This window comes from Alosa alosa, chromosome 17, assembly GCF_017589495.1.
Source record: "Alosa alosa isolate M-15738 ecotype Scorff River chromosome 17, AALO_Geno_1.1, whole genome shotgun sequence".
NCBI classification, from domain to species: domain Eukaryota; kingdom Metazoa; phylum Chordata; class Actinopteri; order Clupeiformes; family Clupeidae; genus Alosa; species Alosa alosa.
Genome location: NC_063205.1, coordinates 8023815 through 8045547, shown reverse-complemented (window position 1 = coordinate 8045547; position 21733 = coordinate 8023815). Strand labels below are relative to the sequence as shown.

General features: G+C 45.4%; 1 protein-coding gene across 1 annotated transcript in view; it reads right to left on the bottom strand.

The window, feature by feature from the left end:
- Window positions 1–8266: 8266 nt before the first annotated feature.
- slc38a4 (solute carrier family 38 member 4) overlaps window positions 8267–21733 on the bottom strand; it is a 20077-nt gene continuing 6610 nt past the window's right edge. The window contains exons 9-16 of the mRNA XM_048268523.1: window positions 21614–21677; window positions 19559–19828; window positions 19195–19274; window positions 18810–18910; window positions 18167–18291; window positions 11974–12118; window positions 11502–11599; window positions 8267–10875 (exon numbers count right to left, since the gene is read on the bottom strand). Coding sequence (XP_048124480.1) covers window positions 10768–10875; window positions 11502–11599; window positions 11974–12118; window positions 18167–18291; window positions 18810–18910; window positions 19195–19274; window positions 19559–19828; window positions 21614–21677 — 991 coding nt within the window. The 3' untranslated portion in view covers window positions 8267–10767. The remainder of the gene's footprint in view (window positions 10876–11501; window positions 11600–11973; window positions 12119–18166; window positions 18292–18809; window positions 18911–19194; window positions 19275–19558; window positions 19829–21613; window positions 21678–21733) is intronic.

The following is a 21733-nucleotide window of genomic DNA, read 5'->3' as shown; positions in this document are numbered from 1 at the left end:
CTTTATCATATATCTTTGCTATACAAAGTCAATACATGTAACAAGCCAAATGGCTTTTTTTGCTCATGTGTGTTTATGTGTGTGTGTGTGTGTGTGTGTGTGTGTGTGTGTGTGTGTGTGTGTGTGTGTGTGTGTGTGTGTGTGCGTGCGTGTGTGTGTGTTTGTTTGTTTGTGCATCTGTGTGTGTGTGTGTGTGTGTGTGTGTGTGTGTGTACTGTACATGCACAGAGGCTGCAGCACCATGCTTTTTCAAAGTTTTGGTGCTTTGTTAGCGTTAACATGGTAATAGGGCAATATGGTATCCTAGTGTTTAAGTATGCAAATGTGTTTCTGGTGTATTTTTTGGTGAATCTGATGACTGAAAGACTGGTTCCTTTGTATTGTTTGCTTTGGGAGCAGTCTGTTTAATACTTTGAACGCCTTGAACTGAGTCACCACTGCGTGACAGAACAAGAACAGTATGACACCATACAGTGCGAGTTTGGACCAGTACTCTCAGTGATACATGAAGTGTTTTTGCTAGTTTGTAATAAAAAAAGTGATTCCTTGTATGTCTCTGCAGAGAGCATCTGCACTGCAGTATCCATGACATGTATCAATATCCTCCAACTGAACTCCCCCTGCAACGGATAGAGAATGGGTCTGATGACTTCAATGTCACATGAGATTACTTTAAAATGTGGACATGCACAAGAAATCTCACAGGGTTTAAGGTTCTAGCCTTTTGCTGCATCTTTTGAGACCAAAATAATTTTGTTTGCCCTTTAAATTTTAACTTTGTGCTTCTTTCGTGATAACTTGCATTTCAGTTAAAGACTCTTGACTCAATGTCAGGAGGAGTACTTATTGTTGCACTGAACCTTGATTGTTTCCCTTTTTTGTAAGTCGCTTTGGATAAAAGCATCAGCTAAATGGCTAAATGTAATGTTCCATTCTCATTTGAGGGAACAGAGATATATCACAAAGCACAATAATGATACCACAGGACATTTAGCTTTTTGGGGGAGAAAACGGGCTGTTGAAACCTGACTCGTGTAGTTGCTGCTAAAAACGTGGCCCCTGGTTCTCCCCTAGTCATGACCTTAACAGCAGGTAGCGATGTGGCCCACTTACAGAGGCCACTGACCTGATCCAGAGTCAACCTCACTGCCGGCCTTCAGGGCCACTGCAGCATGGAGCTGTGGCTTCTGGCACATTGTCTCAAGTTCAGAGGTCTCTGTGTGTGTGTGTGTGCTTGTGTGTGTGTGTGTTTGTTTGTTTGTGCATCTGTGTGTGTGTGTGTGTGTGTGCATGCACAGAGGCTACAGCTCCATGCTTTTTCAAAGTTTTGGTGCTTTGTTAGCGTTGACATGGTAATAGGGCTGGATATGTTTTGGAAGACTTACACAGTTCACTGCTTACTGATGTCACACTGTTTTGGAAACAGGCTCAGTCATGTTATTGGCCAGATTCTTAGTGACACAGTCGAATCTGTATGAAACATGAGATGTGTTTCCTCATAAACATAAATCCACAGATATGGCAGTTTTATTGTGATATGGAAAATCTCTGAACCAGAGTATTGACTGGAAACACATTAAATGTTATCAAAATCAGATGACTTCACCCCCCTCCCCACCACTCCCCACAGTGCTTTCTATTTATTTATTTATTTATTTATTTATTTATTTAGATAGATAGATAGATAGATAGATAGATAGAGATAGATACTTTATTGATATCTTTCTATTTCTTTCTCTCTCTCCTTCTCTCTTTCCCCTCTCATCACTCTCTCTTTGCTCTCACACCTGCATGCTTATCACTGGAGTAACTATAGTCATGGAACTTTCGGGCCCCTGGGCCTAGATGTATTAAGGGCCTCCCACTAATTGTTGCATATGTGGGAGGGGGTGGTTGGTGGTCCTCCCCCAGAATTTTTTTTTTATTTGTTTGATGTGATTTCCTGTATTCTGGTGCATTTTGGTAGCCTGGGAAAAACCCAGACGTACTTCCGGCAAATTTGAGATTCGCTCTGAAAGTCCGTCTGGCCAAGAACCCATTCTAACCCATTTCCAATTTTCCTAGATCGAGGCACCAATCAGAACCCTTGAGGCGGGCTTTACACGATGACGATAGCGCACCCTGTTGAAGAAGCCGCGGTTTTAAAAAAAATGTGAGGGTCTGGGCACTCACCCACATTTTGTAGGGTGGGCAGTCACCGCTTGGAACGCTCAGTTTGGGAACGCCGGGAAATGGAATCAGTTGTCTTTCAAATTCGCTCTGCACGCAATAGGACAGCGGCGGCGCTATGAGTCCCATGCGTTTCCCACCAGCGGTGCTAGTTGGCTAGTTCAAACGTTGGCCAACTTAATAAAAGCTTAACTCGTGTCACACTGTTCGCCAGCAGCAACATCCATCTTATTTGTTTTCAAGTAGCAGGGAATTAAAGCCAAACCGTTGCAACTCTGCCATCAATCATTATCTTAAGCCCACCTAATAACTCTATACACGATTTCATTGGCCTGATTAAGTTTTGATTTCTGGAGCTCACAAGCCAACGGAGAGTTGCTAGACTAGCGCTAGGGGCGCGTCTAGATTTCTAGGCTACCGGTCAGCCAGAAAGGACGAATGAAACAAAATGCTCGTTTGAACGTGAACGGTTTTGTTCAGAGCTGAAAATGCAGTTGTGTTTGACAGAGGGCAGATCAGGGCAGACAGAGGGCAGATTTGACAAAATATTAGCTTTCAGTGTGGCACGATGTCTTTGTAAATTAGCCTACGTTTAATTAAAAAGTGGTTAATTCTTCCTGCTTCTTCCTACAACCAGACAGTGTTGCAAATGTGTGTTTCCGTCACTCTGTCTCTTTCGTTGCTCTGATTGGTTTTTGGCCTCTCCTATTGCGTCCGAGGCATTTTGATCGGCATCCGTTTGGGAACGCCCTTTGGAAATGGGCTGTGAACTAACCTTCACATCAGTTACGACTGAGAAGGGTCTGGTTTTAACCGGGCTAGCATTTTGGGGGTGGCCAATACTAAATTCAATCAGATTCATAGCCTACATCCTGATTTGTTGATATTGAGGCAATGATTCCATGAAAATGCTTGGGCTTCAGGGCCCCCTGACCTCTTGGGCCACTGGGCCTGGGCCCGGTAGGCCCGTGCAGTAATCCATCCCTGACTATAGTGTCCTTTCATTTTCAACTGTGACTTGGGCTATTTTCCCACCCCCTTCAGAAAATCACCCTCTCTTCTCTCTCTTTCCCTCTCCTCCTGGTCTCCAACTACCTCTATGTGTCTATCACATCTCAGTCGGTAGGCTAGCGCATACAGGTTTACCTGGTTATTCATTCACTGGCTTCCTACTTACACTCCTCCCTTTACTGGTCACGCCTTTCAAGTCTGTCACACTTCTACTACGCACACTGAACACCGGGTGCTTTAAGCTCAATGACGCAGACATGTGAGTGTGTGTATGTGTGTCTTTATAAGAGAGAGTGTGGGCGTGTTTGAAATGTGTGTGTATATGTGTGCTTGGGTGTGTAATTGATATGCACTGGCATGTCTCTCACACACGTGATCAGCTGTCCTTGAAGAGGTGACCGGCACTTCTTTACCACTGGGGCAGTCCGCATTCAAAATCTAAATAATAAATAATAATAAAAAATCTATTTCTCCCGTGTGGCCCACATCTTTATCTTCAGAAATGCTACAGCAAATCTGTAGAAAAATGTCAGAGCGGATGGTGTATCTGGGGCGGTGGTAGCGTGCAGTAGCCAGGAAAGTTGTTCCATTCCCAGCTTCCACTGTTGTGCCTTTGAGCATGGCACTTAACCCTGAGTAGCTATGAGGACAAAGGCCCTTGAATGTGTATATAAAAATAAAATGTGTAAGTCGCTTTGCTTATAAAAGGGTCTGCTAAATGAATACATGTTGTCCATATTCTGTGAGTGGATATGAAACACCACATCCAGAGAACCCGCACAAGAGGAATGATCACATCCTAGTGGGAATATTTGCATGTCTTCATGTTACATTAGTGTGATGAATTGCGGCGACATCAAACAGGTTGTGTAACAGTTAAGCTGGCAAGTGTGGCACCTGGTGAGTGGGCAGCGTTGTCCATTACAATTCTAAATGTCCCAGTCACCACATACAGTCACCCCACCAACATACTGACACCTTGAGGAGAGAAGCATGTGTGAGGAAGGGCTACTGGCTCCTGTTAACTGCCCTCCATTATAGTTATGTTGATCTACTTCATCTTTGTTGTTTGGTCATGTCATCCTTGATGAAAAAATCAGCCTGACCAGCTTAAGGTGGTTGTTAACCAGTTTGTTTGACCACCCTATGGTGGTTGACCAGCTAGAACAGCAAAACTCTTGCAAACATATTTTCAGCTGGTTTACCCAGCTAATGATGGTAATTCAGCTAGTTTCGCTTGTCGTACCACCTCAAACTGGTCAAGTTGGTGTTGCTGGTCTACATTGCTGGTTTAACTGGCCATGCCAGCTTATGTTGGTCATTCTACCAAACCAGCATGACCATCTTACACCAAAAATGTCAAGCTTGGCAGGCTGGTCACCAACATGACCATCTTACACCTGCTGTATTCCACACTACAGGCTGGTCACACCAGCATGACCAGCTTCCTCAGATGGTCACTCCAGCATGTCCACCTGGTGGCCTAACCAGCTACACCAGTAAAGACCAGCAAGAGCTGGAAGAAAAGGCATGTTTGTTGTTTTGTACGTGTCACATGAAATGTGCTATATAAATAAAGTTGACTTGACTTGACTCCAGTCAAGTTTCCAATGTTTCCAATGTTTATGAGGGAGACTCCTCAAGGCCACTGAGGATGGTAAAACGGTTGATGACCACTGGTTAACTGACCGGGAAACTAACATACTCCATGATGTTGCTATGCTACGTGCAATACTATGTCTACTCAATGTCGTCAAGTAACCTTTCTTAAATATGAGAAAACTGCAGAGGAAAACCAGTTTGGGCTGGTTTGAACAAAAACATATCTTTCAGCACTATCTGTGTCACCCTGTATTGTTGGAGCTGCATCTATTAGCCAATCACTGTACCACGTACAGTACGTCCAGAGGGGGAAGCAGACATTAAAGTCAAGAGGAGACGGAGATCATCTCCACTTTATACAGTGGATTATTAAATGGGCACACATTTCCTGGAATCGCTCTCCATGCACGGCACAGTTAATCCGCACCGGTGAGAGAGAGGGTGGTAGCAGGAGAGAGAGAAATGAGGAAGAGAGAGAGAGAGAGAGGGAGGGGGGCAGAATGAAATACTGTAACCTTGATGAACCATCACTTAAAATGTGGAAAAAAAGCGAATGTTTTGTTTTAGATCACATGGGTACCGGAAGTGTCCTCTTCACCTCTGTGGTCAGAAAGCTGACCTGTATTTCTCATGGTCATAATCACCTCGTTGAATCACCACTGACTCCTGCATTTAAAGCATGCATGAGTAAAGGGCTGACATACCTAGAACTTCATTTCCATGGATCTCTCCTGGGCTAACATGGCCATGAATCGTTTACCAAATTAATTGTGTAAGTGTCAGTGACCACTGTGAACTCATGAGTAGTAACACTCCAGATGTCTTATGACCGTCCACTCCCCCTGTGATTGTTCCAAGTAACCGGGCGCTCCTGCTGACTGGACTCCTGGGCTTTCTCAGAAGGATCGGTCAGCCAGCAGCAGTGACCGTCAGGAGAATGTGGAGCGCTGGTTTTCTGGTGGAGGAGAGGGAGCTTATTAGTGCGTGTCCATAGCCAAGTCTTCATGAATTATTGGTGAGATGTCACTGACAGGGGGATTCACTCTCTGATTCACAGCATCACTTTCCCTCTATTTGTGTGTGGTGTTTTGCTCACAAGAGCCCAATTTATTTTGCATCCACTGTCATCCACTGCCCTCGGCTTTCTTATTGTTGAAAACAAATGATTTTCTATAATATAGAAGGATATTCTCAGGAACTGAAAATGGAGAATTTTTGCAAATTTTGCACATAGGAAATTGTTAAGCTGTGAATGCAGCAATACAGCAGATCTCTCTCAGCAGATAGAAGGAGTAATATCTCATTTATGTGAAATTATGTTTAAGGATAGATAGATAGATAGATAAATACTTTATTGATCCCCAGGGGAAATTCAAAAGTGGCTATGGAAACAATTCTTAAGTATGTTGCCCTGTTTCTGTTTCCATAATTTGCCTCCTCTCTCTGTGTATAGCCTTGTACTCCTCACGCTAAGCCTTGAATTCAAATCTGACTCACTGAGATCACAGCAGATTGACTAAACCCCTAATAATCTGCCTTTTAAAAGCAGCACATTTAATAAACAGGAGCTGAACATTATTTTGTCAATGGACTTTGATGGATTAAGGAAGGAGATACGTTGAGACTGGTCAAGTTTGAACTCCAGATGCTTTCTGAGGAGGTATCTGCAGGTTTGTTTGTGTATTATTATTGTCTGTGATGCGGATATAGGAGATGTTCCAGATGTCCAAAAAAGGAAAACTCAGAAAGGTACAGAAGAGAGAGAGAGAGAGAGAGAGAGAGAGAGAGAGAGAGAAAAAGGGATGGAGGAAACGGAACAGGATCATCCAACAGCAAAGGCACGCTGGGCTTATGTAACCGGCTCTGACATAAACCGTGCAGAGGAGTGTGATCTGCATCCCAACTCTAGCAGGATGGATGCTACACACACACACACACACACACACACATGCAAGCACGTATGCACAGTTTCAGACCCAGATGTGCATAAAGGCACATACACAATTGTGCAATCAGTCTAGTCATACCACAAACAGTGCATGGTGGCAATTAACAATGAATGCCATGCTCCGTTAGATAAGGCAGCCTACACAGTACAGTACTGCATGTTATACTCCCTAAAATGGGATGAGTCACAGACTGATTGTTGTATTAGAATCACTGGGATCATCATTTAAAATAATTCTGTCTGTCTGTCTGTTTCTAGTATGAATCCCCTTACATGTCCTGACGTGTAGGTCATCAGTGGTGAGTGTAGACTGAGTGGACACGAGGATCCAGGCACACTAATGTGTGACTCGGAGAGGGAAAGCATCACGGGTGGTTGTTATATGATGAAAGCTTTACAGTCTGGGGAAGATCTATTCATTTGTACCCTGGTCTGACAGCACACACAGACCATGACTCTTAGATTGTGAGTTTAATTAATGAGTCGGTTCTCATTACAGAATTACTTGTTTACACAGTAACACTTATAAAAAGCTGTTTGATCCCATATTTTATCTTATTCCTTACTGAGTATTGTATTCCTCCCACCAGTGCAAATTAAGAACTTTAATCCCAACATTTTTTTGACACAATATATTTAATCATATAATGGATCAAAATAATGATTGTGGATGTAGGCTAATGTAATAAAATTTACATTATGCCAAGCAGTGGGCAAATAATCCATCAGACACAAAGTCATTTCACATTTTTATTGTTCATTTTTACATAACAATGACACAGCTTCACTGATACAAAAATCCCCTTTGATCTGGCAAATATACAAGTGAATGTTAGTTGATCCACAGGAGACAGACATGTTGTATGGCATGACGGTGGGCCAGTGCGTGCGTCTTACAGGCATGATGGCAGTAGTAAGGCAGATAGTTCCATACATGTGAGGTCACACGTAAAGACCAGGGAGACAGTTACCTGTGGCACTCATCACACTCATTTCCATACGCAATGACACATTCTTCGGTTATAAGGCTCTTAAATAATGCTGATACCGGTGTAAACATAAGCTCTGAATGCACTCCTGCTGTTCTCCAGAGGTTACGTGTGACATGCCTGGGGTGGTACCTGAGCAGTAAACACTAAGGCACAGCTCTAGCTAGTGTGCGAATGTCTACGCCATCCCCGAGATGGCGTTGTGTGTTGCATGTGTGCGTGTGTATGTGTTGTATTGTGGCGCTTCACGTCGACAATGTTTCGCATGCCTGAGAAGACTTCCTTTTATTACTCCTGATCTATCTGGTCCTTCATGAAAGGGACAAACCACACCAGCATGGCTTCCAAAAGCCACTATACTGAGCACAGCCACACCCCACAGATCACACAGACACACATGCCCAGAGCAGAGCAGAGAGCCCTGCCTGCACTGAGGGCTGGTGTGCAGCTTCTTATTCAAGCAGAAGCTGAGGGTAGGGGGGGGTCCACAGGCCAGTCCCATGCCAGTCCACTGTAGCTAATCCCTAAGCCTATACATTTAGTTCCAGTTGTATGAAGTATCCATACAATAAACCTGAGGCCCAGGGGCAAGATCTACCATAGGTTTGCCTTCACCCTGGGGTCTCCGTGCCCTCAATAAGCTCAGTACATCTAACCTTCACTTCTCTGCCCAGATAGCTACTAGTCTGCCTCACGGATGACAAATCTCTATCAGTCCGCAGATAGCTCTGCTGAGAAGTTTGCTTTTGCACATTCCAAGCAAATGTGAAAGGTGGGCCGTCCCTGCAGTAGCAAGGCATCATGGGTATGCACCCTTGGTCTTGAATATGCAAAATCTTACAACATGCACATCTGCACATCAAGAATCAAGTCAATAACAACGTACAATCAACATCATGCGGACATCTATGCATCCATGACTAACATGTACCATCATAAGCTGAAGAAACTACACAGAGACGTTAACGAAAAAGAAGCAATTTAACCATTTATCCATTTCACTTACTAACCAGAGACGTTTAGGTCTACATATGTAGAAAGCAAGCTAAAAAAGTTAACAGCATGTTACATCATAGTCTAAAACAAAAGTTCTAAACCCATTCAAATGCCAAGTCTCTAGAGGAGTAACCCCCAGAACCCCCACCCCCCAACCCCACCCCTCCTAAACAGTTCAGTAAGTGTACCATAAAATCGATTATTTACAAAGCATATACAACTGTCAAAAAAGACCATGTTTGTAATCCAAAACATGCACATATTATACCATTTCATTTGAAATATCCACTTGATGTATGTATATAGAGAGATCGATAAATGATCTATAAATATTGTCCACTTTGGCTGGATCTGTTCAAAACATAGCGGCTATGTTTTGCAATGAACACCTTTTCAAAACGGATTGGCATTCCAGCTGATCAAATATTCAGAACCTGCACTTGTACAAGGCAATGTAGTCAGCCAAGGAGCCAACCAGATCTGTGAATCTTAGTGTAGTCGAGGCACCCTTTTTTTGCATGTGGATTTAAAAAATGTTTACTAAAAAGTGGGATATATTAATAGCAATAAAATTAATAGTGATGAGTATTCAGCATGGGTAACTAATTTAAATGATTTCATTCACTTATTACATTTGGCCGATACCGCCTCTCCCTATAAGTCAAAAACACTCCATATTCCATAAGCTACTATCTCTAGATTTTGTTGCCGATTGACATGATCGCTGCTCATCAGTTACCTCAAGGGCTGTATGGATCACAAACCCAATTCAGATTATCGACTTCATTCAGAGAGCTTCTGTGATATCAGAAAAAAAAAAAATGCTCATAGGAGCGTGGGGAAGTCTGGGAAAAAAGAAATAAATAGCACTAAACACATACTGGTGTTGAGACACTTCACAGTGAAACAGAATGGCTATATCTGCACTTATAATGCTCTCGCACATAGACACATACGTTTAAGTCCAACTGCTTGAACAGTAAGTCACCCAAAGCCTGGTGAATAAGCCTGTTGAGCACTTTCACATTTTTTTGTCTAAAAATTCTACGATTGAAATTTCAGTTTAAAAAAACATTGAAATGTATGATACTATCTATGTAGAAAATAACACCAACAAGGTGTTCCTGTTTAAAAGCTTGTGGTCTGAATCATTGCTTAATATACATTTTGACACGGTGACATACGACCTTCACTCACAATTCAAGGTCAAGTATAGGATATCTGTATCAACACAATTGGGATTTGAAAGAAAAAAATTAAATGCTTGACAAGCCTTTGCCATTTTTTGAGTGAACATTTAAAAAAAAAAGGTGTGTTTGTGTGAGTGAATGAATGAGTGTGTGTTTGTGTGTGTATATGTGTGTGTGCATATGTGTGTATGAACTAGCATGTTTGTGTGAAAATGCAATTAAAACAATCTAGAAGTGCTCTTTGTCTCTACAGAAACCCCAAAAACCAACTTCAAGTGCATGAGGACGACGACCTTGGAGACAGACACAGGTCTGCTTCCACATGACCAGAAACAGCAGCTCTCAAAAACAACAACAACAAAAATCATCTCTCCCTCTCTTTACAGTTTGTGACTTTGAGGTCCCTGCAAAAAAAAAAAAAAAATGGTTTATCCTGCTCACAGCACAACCAGTAACTGGCAGGCTACACAGATACTGCAATGGAAGCACCAACCGCTTGCCCCCCCTACACCCCCCATCTCTCTAGATCTACGATTGCCTAATTACTTTACTCTGTTGACTCAACCTAAACTCAGTGACTACACTGCAAAAAAGATTGTTCATCACTTACAAATACACACATGAAACAAAAAAAACAAAGAAAAAATAAAAACAACAAAACAAACATAGCTAAAATGATGTCTGAAGGAGTCCGGTGTACTCACAAATGGAGTTCCTGTGTAATACTTTTGTTGTAGTTTACAGAAAAAAGGTGCATGTGACAAAAACAGCCATTTTGCGGAAAAAAAGTAGAATCTTTGGGGACAATCAGGGCCCATGGAGTTCAGCCCTTGATGATGATAGTGTTTCTCATGTCTGTTGCTTAGTGACCGTCTCCAGACGAGCCAGGGGGGTTGTGGATCCAGTCCAGCACGATAAGTGACAAGCTGACAATCATGAAGATAATGCCCACCACGAGGAAAATGGCCGCCTGAAAAGAAACAAAGAAAGACGGGCTAAGTTTTTTTCTAAATTAGTAGCACGTGCTTTACTGGAATATAGTGTTGCTTCAAGTGTTGCTTCATATCAGAGGTTTTGCAACCAAATACCATTTGGCTGCATGACTTGGAAATGTTTAAAAGTGTATACAAAACATCCATCCATATATCGCCAAGCCACTGTATATCAATCTAGGGACACACCAGATCAACTCTAAACAGGGGAATTGTTTGGAATTTCCCACATATCCTCAGCCTTGAATGTTGGGAGTGGGCAGCTTACAAATTCCATATCAGTAAGTAAGTAAATTATAGTAAAGTCAATTTTCAGTAATTATAAGATAAGCAAATCATATTTCCATCTTACTGCCATTTCATTTAGCATTTTGTGAATTACAATTTCATTAGGTTACACAACGGTCACCAAATCTCAGTGTGAGGTAAGCCAATGGGGTGTGCCTTTACTCAGCAACACTGACCGGTCTAACATTACCTCCACCAAGGTCATGGGGTTCCCTACCCAGTGGGCAGCGGCACACATGCTGATAAAAGTATATTTTCTCCTGTAATGGACACTGCTTTCGGATCAACAGAGATCAGGACGAAGACGCAGACTTACCGAGATCTTCTGCGGGGAGCGGAGAGGTACACTCTTGACCAGCTTCAGGTAAAAGCTCGCAGGGAGGATGAAGATGAGCATTGTGGCAGCAGAGGAACCTACAGGGGGAGAGGCACAGCCATAAGGAAATTACATAGAGCAACAATTGCCAACATATTGGGAAATATAGGGGGGGGGTAGGTAATAGACCCTTTCAACAATAAAAACAAAACAATGCTTGAACGTTCTATTTGGTTCCCAATCTACTTCCTCTGCATTAAGATAACATATGGAATGTTAAAACGGAAGTCTTGTGGGGCCAACTATGATGCTGATAATGGAACTCTCTTGAAAGGGTCCATAGGGAACAGAGACAGTACAATCTGATGATGTGATACAGCTCAATAATTTGATACGTTTAATTTATCTTCCTACAAGCAACAGGTTTCACTGACCCAGAGCCAGTGAAAAAGGAAGAGGAAGTGATGCTCACCAATGAACCCGAAGATGTCGCGGATAGTGGGGACGAAAATCACCAGCATGTTGTCCAAGAACAAGATGCCAGCGGCGATGCCCACATGGCGGATCCAGTTGAAATCCTGGTCTTTAAACACCAACGTGATGATCGACGAACGGATCTAAAACACAACAAAGCAAATATCTGGTTATAATATGACACATTTCAACATATCTTACTGCCAGTGATGCATGGTTTAATGTGTTGTGTAATTCAAGAACCTAATATTAGAAAAAACCTAATTGTACAAACTTGTACAAAGTGACTCAACGAACAAGCCACCTTTCACACACAGTCACACATCTTTAATGAAGAATGACTCCTCTACCATTTACATCTGTTTGTGAGAGAGGATCATAAAGCCGAACTTGAAGCACAAGTTAATATGACAAATTATGTAAGCGTACTTATGTATCTGGAGATTTACCTTTGCCTTAGTAAGAACACAGGATATTATGATCAGAAAGGTCTACTATCCACAGTTCAGTGATGGCAGGATATTGAAGATTAACGGGATATTGTGTTAATAAAACAGAGTTTGCCTCCCAGGGTCCGGAAAGTATTTGGAAGAGGCCACTCTTCTATGCCCGTAAGCTTTTGACAGGAGTAGGTCTCACAACTAAAACAACAAGCCAAGAGATCCACCTCTGGGAGATAGCTGGGCTCTTAAACACCACTTCCCGTAAGAGTGTCAGTGGCTATCTAAACACACTTAAACTCATTCTCACACACACACACACACACACACACACACACACACACACACACACACACACACACACACACACACACACACACACACACACGCAAGTGATTGAGAAAAGAAGAGTGAGTGGCGTGAGTGCTGTCTGACGAGGTGATTAGGTTTGTGTTAATGAGTCGAGGGAGAATGGCTCCTGAACACTGGCGTGGGGCGCCACCGCCTAATAACACACAGGCCAGGTCACAGGATTTAGAGATTTAGGGTTAGATCGGCTCCGGCTGCACGGGAGAGAGAGGGAGAGAGAAGGAGAGAGAGAGAGAAAGAGGGAGAGGGAGAGGGAGAGAAGGAGAGAGAGAGAGAGAGAGAAGGAGAGAGAGAGGAGAGAGGGAGAGAGAGAGAGGAGAGAGGAGAGAGAGAGAGAGAGAGAGAGGGAGAGAGAGAGAGAGAAAGAGGAGAGAAGGAGAGAGGGGGAGAGGGGAAGTAGGTGAAAGTTTACAGGGTATCAGGTGAAGAGGATCTATGGCAGCTCCTGTGGCTAAAGTATAGCGTCTCTGAGGCCAAGCAAGCAGGGGGGCCACTGTGTGTGTGTGTGTGTGTGTGTGTGTGTGGGGCATGGGGGAGGAGTCTTTGAGCCGAGGATTAACTTTGACTAAAAGCCAGTGCAACTGCACACGGGGATTGCATCAGCCACCAGCGAGGTCGGAGAGGTGTGGTAAAGCAGTCCTCTGGCGGAGCGGCGTGGGAGGAAGTGTGTGCCGCCCTCCTGCAGGCCAGTTCCCACAGGCATGGCTTTGTTTACACTCGCCTTCATCTTACCATGCAGGAGTCAGCGTGACACATGCCTAAACCTGAACTGTGGACTGCTGAAAGGGCAGCTCGTGAGCTCCTACTTAGAGAAGTGGAAGGACAGTATAGGCAGGCTAGAACTCGTCTATTTTTCATGTAAATCCAGATGGTGGCAAATTGTTCTTTTTGCCTAAAAAAATAATTGCCTAAAGGAAATGGCTTTTTATAGGAAGTCATGTCCTACTCACATGCAAAAACTATGAACAACTATGGAAATGTAAGCAACTATAAGCAACTATGGAAATTCTCATTTCTAACCTGACAAATTGTTCCGAAATTCTAAAAATAAAATCAGTGTCAGAGGCCATGTATGGCCTGACGTTGAGTACCAACTCATGACAACTTAATCCAAATACCTGACTCTGCAGACTTACACTAAAAGCTGATACTCTGGCAGTGGTGCACTTCCTAGCCTGCCAGAGGGAGGGCAGGTTGGGGTGGAGGCCGGGGTGGGCAGCTGGGGCTTCTTCCAAAGGGTGGCCTCTTGTGCAACCAGGGACCCAGCCGAGAAGCTGGCGCCTGGGCGAGACATTTCTGCGGCCATTTTGGCTGCGGCCATTTTGGCTGCACCTATTCGGCGCCCAATAGCAAGCTCTGGCTCCGGGGGTGTGGAGCCCTCGGTGGTGGCAGCGGGGGAGGAGACAAGTGCGATATTTACTCAGGCCCCTGCGCTCCCCGGAGGTGGAACATATGGCACATGGGGCACCGCCTGCCTGCCTGCCTGCCTGGCTGCCTGTTCTCTGGGCCACTGGGTTCAGAGAGGCACCAGCCCCCGGAGAGCAGGCCCTCCAATGGTCCCGCTGTTGCTCCCGCGCCCTGCTCGTAAAATCAACAACGCCTATGGATATGCTGAGCGTAACGGGCCTAATGAGCGCCTACTGGGAAATGGAATGAGAAGCTCCTTATGACAGCACCGAATTCTGCGAAAGGCAGCTTGCGTGTGTGTGTGTCTTCTTAAATGGACAGGTCCCGATGTCCAAAGGGCAAATATTAGTCACACACAGATGCCACGAATACCTGGCTTGCCTTTTTGTTTTAAATCATCCCAGATCTGATGGTGCAGGGCAGGATGTGCCTCTGTGCTTGCAAGGGCATGTGGGATAGGGAAAAAGAAATACACAAAAAAACGAAAAAAAAACCTTACAGCAGTCCTTTAACGGAGGGAGGGGAAAATGCTGGATGGTTGCAAAATTACCTCAACCTTCCATTGAGGCTTCTAACACCTTGAATTTTGCTGATCTACCATTTGAAGCTGCACTGACACAGGCAGCAAAAACTGTCCATGCACCTGGGCGGTCAGTGCAATGTTGACCTGAACGCTTGACTCTGGATAAGGAGCCCTCCGTGACAAGAAAACAGCAACACAGCGCTCAAGAAGCTGATGTGTACACGCGTGGGTATTCTTAGCCATGGTCAAGATAAATGGGGTAACGCCTGCACTGACAATAACACTGGCCAGAGCCGACCTCTCCGAGCCCTGGGTTGACCTCCGGGGACAAGGCTGCCAGTGTCTCCCGTCCCCAGTCCACCTCGGCCCCAGCGCTGACCACAAGGCTACAAACACCACTCGCTTGCCCTCTACCGTCAACGCCCAGTTTGGTACCAACTGTGAGGGCAGATATCTCTGCTCACCATCTACTGTGCACATACTATAGACAAGAACTATTAGATAAGAACACACTACGGACATTCATTTTCTTTTTTCATTTGGCATTCTGAATTGAAATATGCCACAGAGCCAGATCGGCTTCAGTGGAGGTATAATAACAACGCCCCGATCACACTAATAACACATTTAGATTACCATGGCTTTCTTTTCAAAGTACGTTAAGGCCTTAGGGTAAGGTTTTACACGTGCCCATGTAAAGATACTGAAGCCTTTTGCTCGTTGTCTGGCCCGCTAACTTTCCCAGGGCAACTCGGCGCGTTCAATGACATGCCGTGACCTGGGTGCCGTGGAGACAAAGCAAAAGCTAATCTCCCTCTGAAAAAAAAAAAAGTCCCTGACATTTCAGCACAATCAAGAGCAAAGGGCTTTTTTGGAAGATCCCAAATGTCAGGTCTCATGAACGTGCCACGTATCGCACACAGACCCATCTGCCCGAGCGATGGCGCCGCACGAGGGGGCCAAAAGTGACTCCAGCTGTGCGCGATGAACTGCCCATTCATTCTGTAATTCTTTTAGGAAAGTTAACGAGGTCCTCCTCAATTCAGCGGAGCCGAGGCTTGACCCGGATTTGTCAAGAGAAGAAGGGAAGAAGAGAAGAGGAGAAGAAGAGCCACTGTGTCTATCTTTCCCAGACAGCATAACAAAAGAGTACGGTATAGAGATTATTTATCGTGAATAGTTTTGAATTATTCATGATATACACACTTGCAGATCTATAGAGCGTTCACTAGCAGCACATTCATCTGTAGCAATAACATTCATCTCAACACCTCCACTACATTCGCCCTCTGGACTGCTGTCGCAGTGATAGGCAGAACACCGTCCGAATGGCCATTCTGTGCTGCGCCTCCAGTGCGTCTGTGTGTGTGTGTGTGTGTGTGTGTGTGTGGCAGGCCTGTTGTCTCCCCCTATCTGCGGTCAGACGAACTGCACTGTCTGCCTCCCAGCAAGGTCACTCGGAGGGTTTTTTCCACTGTCTGCACTGGGGCTTACCTCCTGGAATCTTCCACTAGCACCGTGGGAGCCAGGGTCGTTTGCCCTTCCTTCTCTTTCCGCATTGTTCTGTGTGTGTGTGTGTGTGTGTGTGTGTGTGTGTGTGTGTGTGTGTGTGTGTGTGCGTGACAAAGTACCCCTGCATCATTCTTGTGTCTGTAGGCACACTTGCTTGCATACAATATGTGCTTGTGTTGTGACAGATGCCTTTGCCTTCACCAACGCATTGAGTGCTGCGCACACGGCCCCACCTACCCATTCCAACAAATACATACACACATTCTAACACACACACACACACACACACACACAGACACACAGACAAAGTGCCCATCCCAGTCCACTTCATCTCAATGTCTCTGAGGATAATACCCCTCTGCCCTCTGGTGGTCACTCCGTATAACACACACACACACACACACACAGTGGCTGTCTGAGGAGCAGCAGCCCTCAGCAGCGCTCCTGTCTCCACCCCCTCACAGCGCTCTATCAAGTGACGTGCGAGTCACAGGCAGCTCAGCGACACACACCATTAGTCACTATACAGCAGGTTTCTGTCTTTACCCTGACCAGCCATCATGTGATAAGAATATTTCAATTCACGTCCGGTTCCCTTTAAAAACAATGCAATTAAATCTGTTTGTGGGCTTGTGTTTGTGTACGTATGTGTGTGGTGGCGAACATTTCCTCTCTTCCCATCTCATCACATTACAAATCAACTGACTGGAAGGTTGAGCAGCTCCACCTGTCAATATTCTAAAATGTGGGCCACTTAAATTGTGCTAACTGCCCTGTTATGTAAGCGTGTTCTAGCTTTAGGGTCAGATGCACAGAGGACAATCTGGTGTCCGCTGTTGGCCGTCTGGGGTCTCCGCAGGGGGCTGACAGGGACACGGCAAAACGAGACTGACCTGCGCTGCACACGGCGGCACACATATGCCGCACATGCTCAGTGGAGCCCTTTTTCTAAGCAGCCTGCGATGACACAGTGCTGCCCCCAGCAGTCAGCAGCGAGACACTGAGGGTCCATTTGGAGCCTGGCCCAAATATAGTCCATGTCCTTTAGGGGAGAGAGAGAGCAGGTAAGGCTTCTTTAGGTTGGCCTTCTGTCCTAGTCTGACGGGATAAGGGGGAGGGGGGGAAAAAACCCATGCGCTGGCTTGCTGACTGGCCTGCTGGATGGACGAGGGGTGACATAATCTGAGCCCCCACTTAAGAGGCATCTGGAGAGAAGCTGTTTGGCTGCACTGTCCATTGTCTGGGCGTCAAGCGTCGGGAACAGGAGGGCTTGCTGTTACTGCTGCTTACGCAGGAGCACTTAGGATGAGAGGCCACGCCTGGACGCACAAAGGTGTGTGCCAGGAATATTGCACGGCTCAGGGGGGGAGTGTTTTGGGTGGGCTGCCCAGGGGGTGGTGTGTGTGTGTGTGTGTGTGTGTGGGGGGAGTGCCGGGCCGCCAGTGTCCTGCTGGCGCAAACATGCCAGTCGCTGACCTCATCCCAGAACAGAGTGTGCTTTCAGGGGCCCGGGTGCAGAACGAGCGTGGCAACAGAACAGCGTGGCCACGGCGACAGAGAAAAAAACACCGCAGGGAACTCGTTAAAAAAAAAACAAAAAAAAAAAAAAAGGGCAAAAACTGTAATTGTGCTTGTGGGGGGAAGAGATTTGAGGTCAGGGGCCTGTAAACGCTAATCTGAGGGCAGAGCCAAAGTGGCAGTGGTGGGACGCAAGTAAGTACATGTAATTAAACCACACATTTGGACTTTGTTTGTCTGGACGGATGTGACTCTCTCTCTCTCTCTCTCTTGCTCTCTGTCTCTCTCTCTCTTGCTCTCTCTCTCTGTGTGTCTCTGTGTGTGTCTGTGTGTCTGTGTGTAAGCGCAAAGGCAGCGCTGCGTGTGTGTGTGTGTGTGTGTGTGTGCGCGTGTGTGTGTGTTGCAGCAGTAGGGCTACTCACAGGGAAGAGCACGATGGGCACAGTGAGGGTGACAGCGGTCAGCACAGCCAGACGCACCAGCAGGAGCATGGTGTCAAACTTGTACACCTTTGTGAAGGTGTGCAGCAACTCGTCCTCCACGTGATCTGAACGTGTGGGAAAGCAGGGGAACAGACAGAGAGAACGAAAGAGAGAGAGAGAGAGAGAGAGAGAGAAAGAGAGAGAGAGAGAGAGAAGTTGTTAAGAGGATCCTCTGCAACTTGACAAACGGCATCAGGGTTCACCAGTGGGAGCTTGTCTCAGTCTCTAGGAATGTGGGTGGGTCGGGTCTCCACGGACAATGAATCACAAAGCGAGTTGTAGTTAAGTAAATGACATTGTTATTTACAACCAATCCTGTGACTACACTCCTTTGTGTATGTGTGTGTGTGTGTGTGTGTGTGTGTGTGTGTGTATTGTGTATGTGTATGTGTGTATCTGTATGTGTGTGTGTGTGTGTGTGTGTGTGTGTGTGTGTGTGTATCTGTATCTCTGTGCGCACGTGTGTGTGTGTGTGTGTGTGTGTGTGTGTATGCATGCATGTCTATGTGCTCGCATGAAAGTGTGTGCCTGTGTGACTGCATGCATAGTTGATGAGTGTAGAAGAGAGGAGGTGAGTGCTCACTGTAAAAGATGAGGTACCCAAACAGAGCTGAGAGCATGTACATCACCAGCATGGCCAGAATGGACAAATTGGACACATTCTGCATTTTCTTCCTGGAACGACTGTGACACAGAAGGGAGAAGGTATGAGTGGAAAGAATGAGGATAATATAGTCTGATATTATGAATTTCTTTTGCTAATTGCTACTGATATAATTGCATCTTCTGACAGAATCCATGTCACAAGTTGAGCATGTAGCAAAGTCATGTGGTTCATTGATTGCTTGTTATACTGGGTGTAAAGCACATTGAATAACCTCTGTGTATAAAATGCGCTACATAAATAAAGTTGACTCGACTCGACTGGACTTGGGTGTAATCAAAACTGTGTTGCCTGTATAACTCACTCTTTCAGCTCACTGTAGATGGGAAGCACTTCAGGGTGGCACACGAATGCGAACGCCAGGATGGGAAGCGTGTACGCGGTCTGAGGTGCGGAACCATGGGAACAATGAGAGGGAAAGGTTACTTAAAAAAAAACCTCCCTACACACACGTTTATACAGTCTCTAATCATGACTCAATTCATTTTCTTCATTCATTTCCTTCCATGCATTCCACAAACAATGTATAAACACACACACAGACACACATACACACACACACCCTTAAACCCACAGGGACACACCTGCACATATCTGGGGAAAAATGTGCCACATGCTCTCTCTCTTTTTTCTCTCTCTCTCTCTGTCTCACACACACACACACACACCTGTGAGTTGAACACAAAGTACTTGGGCGTGCACATCTCCTCGTCGGTCTCATGGTGGGGCTCGTAGTGGACGTCGGTGGCGCCGCTGGCGGGGGAGTGGTGGGGGTCCACGTGGGCGCTGGTCACGTCGGCGCGCGAGAAGTCCATGACGGCTGTGGCGTTGTGCAGCGCGTAGGGCCCCCCCAGGAAATCGGAGCCGTTCATGGTCAGGTTGGAGTGCGCCATCATGAAGGGCAGTGGACACACCAGCTGGCTCTTCTTATACATCATCTGCAGGAGGATAGAGGGAAACACAGGGTTGGAGCTGCTCTTGGAAATGAACTGATAAACTTCCGAACTGGAAGCTAAACCAAGTACTTTAGAACAAACTGTATTTTAGAGTAAGCTACACTTATATCATATTTATTAATTCATTATTAAGAATTAACTCATGAATTTGTTCACTATTTGTGTGTTTGGCTGAATATCAGAAATGTGTTTTGAGAGAATTTAATTTTGTGGTTAAACAAAAGATTTGCGTCATCCCTCTCTAATATATGATAGCTTCAGCGAAAGTTCTACTAGGAAGACTCGTAGTGTAGCCTTTACTCCTCCCATGCTTACACAGAGCCAATCTTAGCTGCCTACTTTCGGGAAAGCCCCGCAATCCGATCATTCACTCATTCAATCAGCGCTAGCCTATAGGAATTCAGTGGGCACTTTAAATATGTACCACCTAACACTGCTTCTGCTTCTCAGTACGTTGACTTTGACATCCCCTCCACCTCCCCTCCAGCCACCTCTGCCAGCAGTCCACGTCAATCGGGCATGGTCTGCCTACCACAGCATCATCTTTCAGCCACCACCACCAGTTGGTCCCCGTCTCGTCGTGGGGGGTAGGGTCCCCGCCCCTGCCTTCACTCATCGGCAGGAGACGAGATCTGCTCATCGCTGGACGGATCCGAGACGGGGCCTACGCCAAAGACCGTTACCTATTCAGGACTCTTTATCATGCTTGTATCCAAGCCGTTCCTTTACTTATTAAATTGTTAACTGATTCTATTCTGTCATCTGAGTCTTTCTGGTAGAACTATTGTTAGTGCTGCCCCCCCCCCCTTCAAATAACTAGTGGTCTGTAACTGTGGCAGAAGGTTGCATATGAACTACGTCAACGGGAGAATCGTAGACGCTGCCCTTTGACCTGTTAACACGTGCTTATTATGCAGCCTCATCTCAAGGGCTGTCCCACTGAGACTCTTGGGTTTCCCCCACTCTGTTTTGCATTGCCTATTATCTACAGCCATCTAGACTGCTCTACGTGCCTTCAGCTGTGCTAATGGCCATGCTGACACCTTCTGCCATGGTCTTTGGGAAACAGAATGGGCTTGTGCAAATCAGTGAGATCCATATGGGTCACTGTGTTTCAGCCATAGCTGGTTTTCTTCCTCTCTAACCTCTCCAAGGAGGACTTCATTTACATTTGATCATGTTTGTCATCTGCAGTGTTTACCCTTCTGACATTCTGATTAAATGGTGGAATGAACAGAACTGATAAGCACACCCTCTGCCCTATTTTCTCAATAGGTATGAAGATCTTTTCAATATTGAGGCCCTCTCAGTATTGGGTGTTATATGTTTTGCCAATGTTTTTCTTCAACAAGGCCAAAAACTGCTTAGCATTCTCTGCCAGCACAGATACCTAGCCATCTGTCCACAGTCTTCAAGAAGACCTGGGCGATGGTTATACTACGTGTGTATTAAGCACAAATGTACAGTTTACTTAATCTACGACTAGATCATGTAATGACTAAATTAACTGGGCTCTATGTGGCTGTGTGTGGATCTCGTAATGTGTGTGGATCTTGTAATGAATCTGCCGTTTGGTTACTGATGACAGATTCCCTTGACTGAGAAATTCCTAACACAGATGATAAGAGCGAGCAGCACCTTCTTATCTTATGCGCTGAGCAAGCTGCTGGTCAGGGACACTGCCATAGAGCTCTCAAACTCTAGTGGATGGACCGGTGAAGGACGCAATGTGTTTGTTGACATTAGTGAAGACAAATGAAACCTTACCACGCCCAGGAAAAACACCATGCAGGAGAGGGAGAATCCACTGGTGTAGCCCAAGTAGCCTGGAAATCAGGAGTTCAACTGACATTTAGCTTAATCCTGCTGACATTTCCTCCATTGTAA